Source organism: Denticeps clupeoides, chromosome 15, assembly GCF_900700375.1.
Source record: "Denticeps clupeoides chromosome 15, fDenClu1.1, whole genome shotgun sequence".
In the NCBI taxonomy this organism is placed as follows: domain Eukaryota; kingdom Metazoa; phylum Chordata; class Actinopteri; order Clupeiformes; family Denticipitidae; genus Denticeps; species Denticeps clupeoides.
This window is the reverse complement of record NC_041721.1, coordinates 2,915,542-2,928,441: the sequence shown is the minus strand read 5'-3', so window position 1 is coordinate 2,928,441 and position 12,900 is coordinate 2,915,542. Positions and strand designations below refer to the sequence as shown.

The following is a 12,900-nucleotide window of genomic DNA, read 5'->3' as shown; positions in this document are numbered from 1 at the left end:
CTCTCTAGAAGACAGGGCATGACTCTGATTGGCTGTATTGAAAAGAAAGGGGTCTGTTCAGACTCTTCTCACTTCTCACCCGTGATGCTTCAGCCGTGGAGGGTTTATGTCTCGCCAGCTTCAGAAATTATGTCGTGATGTTTATCACCAGTGGCAGCGGTGGCCTAGTGGTTAAGGAAGTGGCCTCCATAGTCAGAAGGTTGCTGGTTCGAATCCCGGTCCGTGCCCACACGCTGCTCCATGGACGATAAGTGATCATTCGTTTGTAAAGGCAGGAATGTTTCTGGAAGGATTCTGATTGGTCGGGCAGGGTTTCATGATGAGTGTCCCACCAGGATACTCATCCCCCTGGTAACCTGTCGCCATGGCGAGGCTGCTGTGAAGAACTGGTGACGTCTGAGTGTCTGGGAGGCAGCACCGGGGAGGATTAATGGGACAAATGGCAGACAGGAGGACAGGTGGGCACGTCCCTGATTGCTCATAATTTCCTTCCGTCCTCGCCAAAGTTCCTCTTCGCACATCCGGTTGGCGGCGATAAAAGTTGTCGAGGGCAAGTGAGGCGGAAAGAGGCCGTTCTCCCGTTCTCCATGCAGCGCCACTGTGTAAATGCTCTATTTGCTGCTCTGAAAGGACCGAGGGCGTCCCGGGAGGGGGGGCGGCCACCGTCGCAATCAATAATCCGCCCTGATTGGAGTGGGCTGCTGAGCGTTTGCTTGGCCTTCCTTCATGCCCCGATTGTGCCTTTTGTCAGGAAGCAATAAGCTTCGGCCCCTTGTCATTGTGTCACAAGTGCCTTTCACGCCGCGTCCTTTCTCCCTCTCCTTTCTCCCGGTCCCGCGCTCCACCTCCCGCTCTTCCTGGTGTCGGCCGAGTCGGGGGGGCCATCGACCGGCTCAATTTTCAGACGACTCGCGACGTGCCCCGTAATCCCCTGCAAATTGCCCCTTTCTTCCCCACGCACCCTCCTCCTCCACTTACCAGTCGACTTGGTACGGGGAGACGCGACCGTGTGTCCGCGGCCCTTTTTAAAAAAAATAAAAAAATAGGGGCAGCGGTGGCCTAGCGGTTCAGGAAGCTGCCCCGTAATCAGAAGGTTGCCGGTTCGAATCCCGAGCCGCCGAGGTGCCACTGAGGTGCCACACGCTGCTCCCCGGGCGCCTGTCATGGCCGCCCACTGCTCACCAAGGGTGATGGTTAAATACAGAGGGCACATTTCACTCTGTGCACCGTGTGCTGTGCTGCTGTGTATCACACGTGACAATCACTTTGGCGTCTCCGGAGCAACGAGTCTTTCTCCATTCAGGGCCGTGGCACATGTCCGGGGAGGCATTACCGATCGGGAGGAAGGCTTTTCCGTAAAAAGGTCAGTAAGCGTTAGGGAAGAGCAAAGAAAGCTGGTGGTTTGTCTCTCACGTTAGTGACGCGTCCCACTGCGTCCCGCTGCTTCATCTTGCAGATGCTCTGCGCACCAGTAAATACTAAAGAGCTGAGCACGGTACAAACATCTCGGCAAAGTGCAGCCTCAGCACTAACTTTTAAAAGCCAATATCGGCGCGGCGCATCTTCAGCCAGATCGTGTTTTAGATACGGCACGCCGGTGGGACCTGCTCTCTGCTTTTATGCATCTTGGGTTAATCGTCTCTTTATAAACGGTGGGGCTGCCGGAGAGGAAGAACTCCCGGCCTCCGGCGGCAACGGTTACGGCGATAATAACCTGACCTTCAACCTTCCCAAGTTCTCCCACACCGCCCCTCTGCTACGCTCCCTCCACTGGCTCCCAGTAGCTGCACGCATCAGGTTCAAAATACTGACGCTGGCCTACAAAGCCAAACATGGAGTAGCACCATCCTACCTCACAGCCCTTATTACACCTCACACTGCACCTCGTATACTCCGAGCCTCCAGTACTGCTCGCCTGGTCCCTCCATCTCTGAAGGTAAAAGGAAGACGCTCATCTAGACTCTTCTCCGTCTTGGCCCCTCGGTGGTGGAATGAACTTCCCCTCGAGGTCAGAACAGCTCAGTCACTGAGCACCTTCACACGGCAGCTCAAGACCTTCCTCTTTAGAGAATATTTAGATGAACTTGTGACCTTCTTCTTGTCTGACTTCTGTATAGAAACTAGAACAGAGTGAATAAAAAGATTGTATTCATAGTTGGGGGTCCTAGTGAACCAGAACTGGTCACTTCATCCATGGTAACGTGGAAGCACGTTGTAAGGCGCTCTGGAGCGCGTGTTCGTCCTCCGGGTACGTTTCCCATCTGCTGACGCCGCTCTTCGGAACATCCTGGGTTTTCACCGGCAGGGGATGGAACTTTGGGGGCCGGATGATTGGTCGGGACGGAGGGGAGCGTCTCTCGCTCTTGGCTCCAGTCTGTTCCCCGGACGAACGTTCCGGAGCTGGAAATAGAAACATCACTTTTCTTCTCCTCACCTCCGTCGTCCAGTCAACTGTGGCTCGGCGAAGAGGGTCTGAGACCCCCAGAGCCCCGCCCCATTTATCACGGTCGACGGGCGCACGCCGGCGTATATGGATGAGAGATGGACTGAGGGAAGACCGACGCGACCCTGGTATGAAAGATTTATCCCGCTCTGTAATGGTGTTATAGTAATCCCGGCCGTGTCACGGCACCCTGACCTTTTAATGCATAAAACACACACACACACACACACACACACACCAGGGTTCCTCTTGACCAGTAGGGCATGAACAGATCGGAACATCCAACTCGTAGCTGCACTAATAACCATGGCGATGACTTCTGACCCCTGGGGGAGTCTCCTGTTCCCGGACGGTTGGAAGCCTGAGTCAGTTTTGTGAGCGGACCGTATCGACTCGATACCGCGGTCTCAGGTGTGACTCCCGTGGGACTCCGCCGTTCTGTGTTTGGACTCGGGAGTGGGACGCTCGTCTGACCTTGATTGATGTGAGAGTGGAGTGTAAGCAGGTGTGTGTGTGTGTGTGTGTTGGGGGGGGTCGACGGTCTACCTTGTGATCAGTCTGGAATTTCTTTAATAATGTGCATGGGTGTCCCCACGAAGGTCCCCATCCATCTCCAGCGGGGTCTCTGGGGCCAGTCTACGTCCACGGTCAGATCCTGCACTGTGCCGTCACCTCACCCCGAAAGTGACCAGGAGAGGGCGCCGCCCGAACCCCCCCTCTGCCAGGCTCTTCTGGGGAAGACCGGTGGTATTGGTGCCATTCATCATCCTGTCTGTGGAGGGCCGCAAAATTCAGCATCGTCGGCACCCCAGCTAAATTAGCATTGTGTGCAGTGTGTGTGTGTCTGTGTGTGTGAGTGTGTGTGTGTACGCGTAAGCTTATGTATTCCCTGCTTGTTTTTTCTTTATTGTCTGGGGTCCAGAGGTCTTTGTAATATTGTGTGCTTCAGTCATAGTTCTGTTGTTTCAAGTCCTTTGTGTGTCTGTGTGTGTGTGTGTGTGTGTGTGTGTGTGTGTGTGTATATGTTATTAAATCCCCCCCACTTCTGTGCATGTGTATAAATCCTGTTCTCTGTGTGTGTGTGTGTGTGTGTCCCTGTGCACTGGGCTGCCAGCCTCAGTTAGTGTTATGCCACAGAGCAGCAGCTCCAACATCACAGCCGCCTTTGATTGGTGGAGCCTTTCCAGGTCGGCGAGCTGATTCCTGATAATAACGTTGTTTGATTGCTGGAGTGGAGATGTAATTGATTGATCCGGGAGCCCGTCTGGGGTCACATTTCTGAGGAGGGGGGGAGCAGATCTGTAGAGGTGAACTCTCTCTCTCCTCCTCCTCCTCCGTGGCGTGGTGGTGTATCTGCAGCAGACGTTACCGAGCTGCAGTGCTGCGGCCGCGTGGATTACTGTAATGAGCCGTAATTGGTTTGTGGCGTATGATAATCCATCTCTGCGAATGCTGGGTGATTAAGGTGGTGGACAGATCCTCTCCCCGTTCACCTTAATCCAATTCCAGCCACGTGGGCTGCTGCCAAATATGGGGGACAAATTGAAACCAGATGAAATCGAATCGGAGTGTGTAATTGCCTCACCGTGTTGCTCTGTAATCGGGCCGATCTATCGAATCTCGGCCGAACGTGTCACCATCCATTCATATTCACCCCATCAAACTAGAAAACGGCGTCGGAATCCACGTCGTCGGTTCCCTTTGTCCGTGTCCTACGAGGTTCAGTACGTCACACTTGAGGTAGAATTCTAATGGTGGAGAAACGGTTCTTTGTTTGTGGATGTAGATCATTTCCGTCCTGGTCCACGCCCAGATGGATAACCTTTAAGCAGTTAAAAAATAGCCGTTTCAGGTAGGAGTTCGAAATGTACGCCATCTGAACGTGCCCCGCCCCCCTCCGAACGCCATTACGCGTTTGTGCTGAGCTCTGAAGCTCACTGGTGGTGTTCGGTAGAGGTCCAACCCAAGTTCCACAGCGCAAACTGTAATCGAATCGAATCTCGACGCCGGTGAAGGTTTACGCCTCTACAACAGACCCTTGTAGAACCTCGTTCTGATTGGCGAGTCTCCACGTTTGCCCGCGGTTTCCATTTTGTTGTGGTAGAGGCAAATCTAGAGGATTTTCCCCCCACGCTCCCGCCATCCTCGCCACGGCTGTAATAACGGCCCATTACCTTCTCTACTGTACGACTGAATGGAGACCTGAGAAGGCCTGGCGGTGAGGGTGGGGGGCGAATTAAAATGCCCGCAAATAGCGGTCGGCGGGAAAAAAGCGGCGGAGGCGGGGGCTCGAATCGCCCCTGCAATTTTATTTAAACGCTATTGATTTGAATGAACCTGGTTTTCCTCGCGGAGTAAGAGCGGCGCGAATTACGGGCCCGGCTTCGCGGGATCCTGAATCGCACAATCAGCGGCCGGGCGAAGTGGATTAAAGCGCAAACCAGGCGTACTCCAGCCTGGCCTTCACACCAGACGAAACGACTGTTTTCCCGCATTCATAACTTTGTGTAACGTCGCAGCATTTCCCTCCATTCAGGAGGCCGATTAAGAGGTGCAGGACGTGAATCGTTCTAACACTCTCGCCCTTTTGGGGTTAATTTGCTTTTCGTGGGACTTCCTCTAGTGCTCGAAATACAGGGTGGGCCATTTATATGGATAATATGCACCTTAATAAAATGGGAATGGTTGGTGACATTAACGTCCTGTTTGTGGCACATCAGTATATGTGAGGGGGCAAACATTTCAAGATGGCTGGTGACCATAGTGGCCATTTTGAAGTCGGTCATCTTGGATCCAACTTTTTTTTTGTCAATAGGAAGAGGGTCATGTGACACATCAAATTTATATGTAATTTCACAAGAAAAACAATGGTGGGGTAACTTTATTTTTTCATGAGTTATTTACAAGTTTCTGACCACTTATAAAATGTGTTCAATGTCACTGACCATTCCCATTTTATTAAGGTGTATCCATATAAATGGCCCACCCTGTATTTCCCACATCACTGTTCACAATATTATTCACAATTCCACGCCAGCCTGACCTGCCCTGTCTGAACAACAGGGTTTTTATTCATAAAATTCAAGAAGATCTCTCTTTCTCCGCACCGTACACACACTGCGGCCGGCTTCCCGGCGCGCCGCTGGAAATTCCGCTCTGCAGAGGTGGAAATCCATTATGTTTGATGTTGCCGTCTCTCCGGCCCAGAGAATGATGACATTACAGTGCGCTGTAATGTGATTTTTTTTTTTTTTCGTGATGTGCGAATATGAGATTCTAATGGATTTCAGAACATTACAGCGAGTCTTTATCTCTGGTGTTTATTCCCCCCCGGTCTCACGTGTCATTCGCTAAATACGGCGCTCCTGTTGCTCTGGAGACGAGGGGGGCATTCCCGTGCGGACGCGGTCCTGATGGTGGCGGGATCGGACGGACGAGGAGCACGTAGAGATCTTATCGCGTTTAGAAGTTCGGTGCTGTGGGACGTGATGAGTTGATTTCTGAAATCGACAATGAAGGGACCGGAGACGTCGATATAGACGAACCGGCGTGATTTATTACCCAGAATGCACCACCGTTGTGTGCTGGTGATGGACAGGCCTTGATTGGCTGGAGAGGGGCGCTGAAGTGATGTTTGGGGGGAGGCACGCGTCAGCGCCGTAACTGCCTGTGATTAGCGGCGGCACGTCACTTGATTAGCGCCTGTTTACGCGTTCTGGGACGTTCTAGGAAATTGCGGGAAATCAGTGAGAGGCACTCCACGGTAGACGGGTGACACGGTGGCTGCGCAGTCACTTTTAAAAGGCAGGAAGCAGTCTCAGATTTACATGATATCTGGGGAAAAAAGGCTGTGGCATCATCATATCGGGGGAATCTTTGAAGATTTCTTCGTAAAAGGGAACATGTAAACGTCAATCTGTGACCAAAAAAAATCTAACCGAATTTTTAACTGGTGTGTGTGTGTGTCTCACCTGTTATTGAGGGTGATGACCTGGTGCTCAACGGTCTCTTCAAAATGACACACACACCCTCCCCTCCAACACATTCAATGTCTTTTTTTTTTTTTTCCTGCATCCCTTCTTACAACCGCAGACAAATGTCTGCGGTTTATTGGCCCAACACTGTGTGTGTGTGTGTGTGTGTGTGTGTGTGTGTGTGTGTGAGATGTATACTGTAGATATGACAGCGCTGGTGAAAAGTGACTCTGCTGGAATTGTATCTCCGAGAGAGAAATGAAGGCGATGGAGCTGTTTCACCGATGCCATGGCGGGGGGTGATATTACAGGTTACCTTTCGTACGCGCGTTTGTGGCATTTAACACCTCGCACACGTCCCTGTTTCATACAAAACCACGTCTTTTAAGGTGTCCGCACCCGATTGTCTGGGTAACGCGGTGGGCGCTATTACAGACCCCCCAGCTCGCTCGTTTTGTTCCGGCTTTCTTTTCAGATTCAATCCGCCGCCGCTGTTTCGGTTCGTTACCTGAGTTGCAGGTAGCGAACGCGGGTGGAGAAATGATGCCCTTTAAATGGCCGGCTTTTAATATTAAAGTGCGGATCTCCACTCCGGCGTTCTGCGCTTCCCGCTGGGAGATCCGCCGTGGGCGGCCCCGTAAATCAGAAGGTTGCCGGTTCGAATCCCGAACCGCCAAGGTGCCACTTGGCACCGACCCCACACACTGCTCCCCGGGCGCCTGTCATGGCTACCCACTGCTCACTCAGGGTGATGGGTTGAATGCAGAGGACAAATTTCACTTTGTGCACCGTGTGCTGTGTTGCTGTGCATCACAAATGACAATCACTTCACTTGAGGCTTGCTATGTAAAATTCGAGTCGTTTTGTGGAAGGTTTATTTATCTCCTCAGCTACTCCAGTAGAGTATTTAGGAGTTCATCTTATTTCATCTTATTTATTTGCTGCAATCTTTGATTTGGATTAGAGCTGATAACTCAGCTCTCCGCAGGTAAGCCCTGTTACCCACGTTACCCGCCTTGTCATCTTCACGAGGGGTTAATAGTGGACTGACGTACTTCATTTTGGGCAGTCTCTGGGTCGGCGCGGGTCACGTCTCTGTCTATCGCCAACTGCGACCTTTCCTCTGCCCACCCTGGAGGAACACGCTGGAACATTCCACCTGCCGCTGTTCTGTCATCGACCCCCTGAGATGGATCGATAGAGCACTTCTCTTCCCAGAACCGGCCCGGGCCGACAGCAGCGCCAAGGTCACCAGAGGTCGTGAGATGACTGTGACACACATTTTGTTTCTGTACAGGCACCTTACACACAGGGCAGGGGGTGACCTCATAGACCAGGGTCACATGTCACTCATCTGTATGAAAATGGACAATGAGTTGCGGTCCGATCAAGCCAGCAACATCAAAATGCTCCTCAAACGTCCTCATGTAAAGAACAAAAATGGGCTTATTTAACTGCCCATACATTCGGCTTGTATTTATTTGGCTCGGTGTGTGTGTGTGTGTGTGTGTGTGTGTGTGTGTGTAATTACAGTGTGAAATTTGTATTGACGGCCTGAACCGGATCCAGTAAACCCGATTTTGCCCGCAGGCTGAGGTTCGTGTTCAGGTTGAGGTTGAATGCAGGCGGTGATGCTGATGGTGCAGGGGGCAGATCTACAGGGAGCATCTCACCCTGTTAACAGTGCACTTGCTGCATCAGGAAATTGCCCCCCAATTTGGGCCGTTTTTAAACCCAGAAAGGACTTGATGAGGTCACCTCACTCAGGGGTTCGAACCGTTCCCACTCCTGTCTCTGTTCGTCCATTAAGCCTGATAATCACCTGACACACACACACACACACACACACACACACACACACACACACAAAAACGTTACGCCACAAAGCTGCATCTTCTTCCCTGTGCTGCTCTAATGGTCCAATTTTCCATATTACCCACAGTGCATCTCCCTTCCCTTTCACTCCCGTCACTTGTGGAGAGCTCTCGCTCAGGTACAAACAGCCGCCTCTTCGACTGGAGAGGTGCATTATGGGTGGTAATGTGGTGAACAGCCATCTCAGCTCATCGGCCGGTGTTTAAAACTGTAGCGTGTTGGGGGCGGGGCTTCTTTAATCGGGTGTCCAGGGATATGTGGAGGGTGGTGGCGTCCGTCTCCGGGGTGATCCATCACGGCAGAACGCCACCGTCAGCAGAACCATTTCCTGTTGACCACTGGTGTTATAAATCTCGCCTGTTCTAATGAGCCTGGTTTTGGATGGACACACACACACACACACCTATAAAAACTGGTGGTCTGCATCGTCTGAGAACATTCTGTAAAGTAGCAGGGGCCAGGAACATTAACCGCCTTTGATGCTGTTCTGGACCTGTACCTAGAACCCGAGCCGAGAGGAAGCCAGGGGCGTGGCCAGGAAGATGTGCTCATCTTCAAATAGCCTCCGCTCCACAGCCGCCCATCACGTATTTAAGTTAGAAAGTTCTGTTGCTGCGTAGCAGTGTGGCTGTGCTCTTCCCCGCACTCATTACTTTTACTTCAGAGTGTGTGTAAGCGTGTGTGTGTGGGCCTGACAGACGCTGAAGACAGCAGGGGTTCTCGCTGGACGTGGGCGTTTGTGTGGGCCACCCATATTTATTTCACTTCTCCAGCATCTTTGTGGCCGCTGAAAAAAAAAAAAAAAGCTAAATCCATCACACGGCGGTGGCGCTTTAGACAGTAATGCGCTAAATGGAGTCTTAATGTCGCTTTTAAAGCCTTTTTCCTTCATCAGGGCCGCCGTACAACGGAACTCACACACTGCCATCTAGTGACGGCTGACTTTCACAGCCCCAAACACCAGGAAAAGAAAAGAAATCGAGCCGCAGTTCCCCTTGTTGTCTCTGTAAAAAATGTCACTCTATGAATGGACACGCGATATGTGATGAAATATCTTGTTTCTCATTCATACTTTTCTGAACCACGGCTGTGACTTTTCATACAAAAATTGGACAGGGTGGGCCAATTATATGTGGATACACCTTAATAAAATGGGAATGGTTGGTGACATTGAACACATTTTATAAGTGGTCAGAAACTTGTAAATAACTCATGAAAGAATAAAAGTTACGTTAAAAGTCTTGTGAAATTACATATAAATTTGATGTCACATGACCCTCTTCCTATTGAAAAAAACAAAAGTTGGATCCAAGATGACCAACTTCAAAATGGCCACTATGGTCAGCACCCATCTTGAAAAGTTTGCCCCCTCACATATGCTAATGTGCCACAAACAGGACGTCAATATCACCAACCATTCCCATTTTATTAAGGTGTATCCATATACACCTTAATAAAATGAGAAGGATATTTACTCAATTCATAAAGGAAAGAATAAACCCGCATCAACCATGCCTGTAACCTACCTGCAAAGTTTTATTTCTTTGTTGCCAGTGCGGCTTGCCTGTTAGGATAGATGTTCTAATACAGATTTGGCCGCTACATCCCGAGCCGTGCGCGTTTACCCCGTGGCTCCTGTGCGCCAAGGTATATATTTATTCTGTGAATATGACATAATTAACCAGAGTGTAATTGGTTTTAGAGGCTGGGGCTGATGAAAGGGGCGCAGGGGCGGGCCTTCTGCGCACACTCCGCCCCCAGGCCCCGGGCCCCAGCATCTGTTTTCTAATGGCGACAGTTAATTAGACGCTGATGTCTGGCGCAATCGCCACCGACGAAGCTGGGCTGCGCCGTGGCTCCGGATTTGAGGGATAAAGTGACCGGCATTGCTCAGACTTCCACACTAGCGGAGAAATTGTAACTGTTCCAGAATTCCGTACTGGAGTCTAGTATTACTGGGAGACACGTGAGGGAATCCGTGCAACTGACCTCCATTTTGGATGAAGAGCAAGCATCACTGGAGCCACGGAAGTTTAGGAAGCGTGATGAAGAGATGGATTATTGATTATTGAATTAGTCCCATGATGGGAGCAGACGTTATAGACATGCTGCTATGATGGTGAGCATCACTCTCCATCCCCCAGCCCCGTCCGTCTCGTTAGCCACTGGACGAATGGCGATTGGCTCGTAATGAGCGGTTTCTCTGCTGGAGTAATTCTGTAACTCTCTAATTATCCGCAGTAATTCCCTTTATTATGGGCGAGCTACACCGCCGCCGCCTCTGCCGCGCTCTACGTGCGCCTCGGTTCCCCCCGTCGCTCGGCTCTGATTGGGCCCGGATCCGTCCGGCACCGTCACTCTGGCAACTGTTACCGCGTGACAGGCGCCAGTGGGGGGGGCTCCTACCGTAAGCAGATTTACACGGCTGTTAATTAAATTTTCACAGACAGGGACGGTCCATGCCCCGCCGTCACCACGGCGTTGTCCCGGTGACAAGTCTCCGGTTACAGCTGGGTGTGTGTCACACGCTTTTCTTCACCATTTCGTGTTTTGTGGTCATTACGGGCCCGGCAGGCTTCGGACTGCTTTGTTACGGTCGCACCGGGATCTAGAACCGCGTCTATTTTTGCACTGCTGCCGGAACAGATGTAGAAGTAGAAATCTGCCATATGATTGGCTGACGGGGGCTGCTCAGGGGCTTCCTTAACCACTAGGCTTCTTCTTCTCCTTCCTACGTCACCAGTGGTGGCCTAGCGCTTAAGGAAGCCCCTGAGCAGCCCCTGTCAGGCCAGTGGTGGCCTAGCGGTTAAGGAAGCGGCCCCATAATCAGGTTGCCGGTTCGACTCCCGATCCGCCAAGGTGCCTCCGAGCAAAGCACCGTCCCCACACACTGCTCCCCGGGCGCCTGTCATGGCCGCCCACTGCCTCACTAAGGGTGATGGGTTAAATGCAGAGGACAAATTTCACTGTGTGCACCATGTGCTGTGCTGCTGTGTATCACATGTGACAATCACGTCACTTTACTATTATATTTATTATCACGGTGAACACGGTCGGCCGAGGCGCCCCGCGCCTCATTAGAACACCGCCTCATTAGAACACCGCCTTCAACCCACCGTTGAAACTCTCCGAACTTTTGCCGGAGCTGCACTCTCTCCTTCCTCGTCGAGCTACGGAAGGAGGAGTGGTCGCATGGCAACAGTGCCGCCCAGTGGACCTGCGTCACCGCTGTGCTCTCCGATTTGCCTGCGTAGCGATGAAGTTCCCATTGGCAACAAAGTTGATCAATCATCCACTAACAGGCAGCGGCCTTCCTCCCCGCCACTCTCTGCATGGACCCGGTGTCCCTGTTGCCGTTGGAGACGGCGCCACGGTCACATTAATCACGCCGAGGGTAGATTTTCCCCCGTTCGTGGAGTGGTGTTTGATGGCTTTGTGCTCTCGCCTCCCTCGTCCCTGGCTGCTTCTTCCTCTTCCTCGTCACGCTCACACAGCCAAACTCAATTAGCCGCAGCGCCGGCGGCGTCTGCGCCACACGTTGCGGCATATTTACAGCAGCGATTTCTAGATATGAAACTGTGGCAGTGGGTAGAGGCTTTGTAAAGGACTGAGCGGGGCTGCCTGATTGGTCGAGAGGGAGATTAAATGGAACATGGACGGCCCGCATGAGCTGAAATGAGTCAAATGACGAGAGTTAAATGAAGTTTAATCTTTTTAGCGGGCAGGGAAGCGTCCAGATTTCCCGAGATGTTGAGAACAACTAGTCTTTTCATTCTTATCTCGGCCCAATTGTCAAAAGCAAGTCGCTTCTAATGACTCGATTGTTCGCCAGAAATGAGAGATGAGAGATTTCTAATAAAAAAAACCGAATCCTTCTTCGCAGGTTCATCCAGGAGATTGAGTTGAACATGAGTCCAGGCCAGAGCAAGCAGTGCCAGCTCAGGACCTTCCTGACGTACTACATCAACGAGCTGTTCCTCAACCAGGTCCGCGCCGAGACCAACAAGGAGATCGAAGCCGTGACCAAGGTGTCCGACCCGCTCAAGATCCTGGCCAGCGCCGACACCATGAAGGTCCTCGGTGTTCAGCGGCCACTTCTGCAGGTGAGTCGCCTCTCCTAACCGACCGGCGGTGATAATGGTCGGAGGCGCTCCTATCTTCTCCCATCATAATTGAAGCTGAAATTGTGTTTGATCCCGTCTGACCCCACACGCCGGCAAATTCGCACGTTTCCTGTCACACAGGAAGTGGCCGCCGCTGAAGCCATTCACACTGGGCACACACACACACACACACACACACACACACACACACAAAGATTCATGTTGCCAGGTAAAGTGCTTCTAACTGTAGGACATTTCGGAACACGCCGCTTTAATAGATGCCGTTTCTGTCCCCAAGAACGTCCCGTGACCTTGGCCTCGGTGTCCCTGCTGCGGGCATTTCCTGTCACGAAAATAAAGCCCGTGGCGCTGCCATGTGGATACGTCTGGTGGGGAAATGACACAGGAACCCACCTACCTGTGTGTGTGTGTGTGTGTGTGTGTGTGTGTTCGCTGCCGTTTGTTTATGGTGACGACTTCCCCGTAACGAGGACTGCAGCATCTT

The 12,900-nt window shown here is 51.7% G+C and overlaps 1 protein-coding gene across 1 annotated transcript in view; it reads left to right on the top strand.

Annotated features, from left to right (window-relative positions):
- exoc4 (exocyst complex component 4) overlaps window positions 1-12,900 on the top strand; it is a 74,395-nt gene that overhangs the window by 35,029 nt on the left and 26,466 nt on the right. The window contains exon 11 of the mRNA XM_028955174.1: window positions 12,176-12,395. Coding sequence (XP_028811007.1) covers window positions 12,176-12,395 — 220 coding nt within the window. The remainder of the gene's footprint in view (window positions 1-12,175; window positions 12,396-12,900) is intronic.